This window comes from Pteropus vampyrus, unplaced genomic scaffold, assembly GCF_000151845.1.
Source record: "Pteropus vampyrus isolate Shadow unplaced genomic scaffold, Pvam_2.0 Scaffold485, whole genome shotgun sequence".
In the NCBI taxonomy this organism is placed as follows: Eukaryota; Metazoa; Chordata; class Mammalia; order Chiroptera; family Pteropodidae; genus Pteropus; species Pteropus vampyrus.
The window spans coordinates 447212-448162 of record NW_011889266.1 but is presented as its reverse complement, the minus strand read 5'-3'; the positions used below and the strand labels follow the sequence as shown (position 1 = coordinate 448162).

The 951-nt window shown below is 63.5% G+C and overlaps 1 protein-coding gene across 1 annotated transcript in view; it reads right to left on the bottom strand.

Moving 5' to 3' along the window:
- Nucleotides 1-316: 316 nt before the first annotated feature.
- The window catches only part of LOC105307232 (multidrug resistance-associated protein 9), a 12099-nt gene continuing 11464 nt past the window's right edge, over nt 317-951 (bottom strand). Inside the window, 1 exon segment of the mRNA XM_011382629.1 lies at nt 317-409. Coding sequence (XP_011380931.1) covers nt 317-409 — 93 coding nt within the window.

Genomic DNA, 951 nt, shown 5'->3' with positions numbered 1-951 from the left:
TGAGAAACTAAAAGTGGCCAAGTCACAAAACTGGTGAATGGTCGGACTCGGCCTCTCGAGGCTGACACTGTAGTAAACCACGTAATTCCAGCCACCCCAAAGGACATGCGCCGTGCTCGGCCTGTCCATCCAGGTGGCACGCTCCCCAGATGCTTACGTGTCTTTGAATGGGACGATGGCAAATACCTCTGACGTCTGCAAACTCTGATTCGGTCAGGTTCTTTTCCTTCTGCTTCCTCGTCTCCTGGAGCCCACACTAGGGCGAGAAGTACAGAGCGCTCCGTGTCCGCTCACGCGCTGTGGGTGACGAGGGGGCTCAGGCTCCGGCGGTGCCCGCGCCTCCGTCTCTGCCCACGGTGCTGTCCTTCAGGGCTGCCACCGTCGCCACCTTGCAGCTGTGCTCGGGATCCTGGAGACAAAACGAAAAGCCTTCCGAAGGCGAGGGACAGGCCTTCCGCCAGGCTGCAGATCAGGGGTGCGGCCGTGACCCCTCCCCCCCAGGCACCGGGCGCCTTGAACTGCAGCCCGCGGAGGTGGTGAGCCAGCCTGGCCTAGCACCCCCGCTCCTCCAGCAGCTCCCTGTGGGGCCCCCTCCCACAGATCTCTCCACCTTCCAGCAAAACGACTTCATCGTAGGACTCCAAGGACGGCAGAGGTGGCGCGGCAGGCGACAGTGAACTTCCTTCTGCTTCGGGAGAGCACGGGGGATGCCGGGCCGACCGGCATGGCACACTCAGTGCCCCGGGCTCAGCACACACGAGGCCTCCTCCTGGCCGGCGTCGTGACTTGTCCCTGGCTGCCCGATCATGCGTCCCAGTGGGGACCGTCCTGTGTGTTGAAGGACACTCAGCCTCCCGGGCCTCTGCCCCCAACCCCAGCTGTGACAAGTGCCCTCTAGGGGGCAAAATGGCCCCAGCTGCATGCAGTGATCTCGTGCCCACAGGTCTCTGG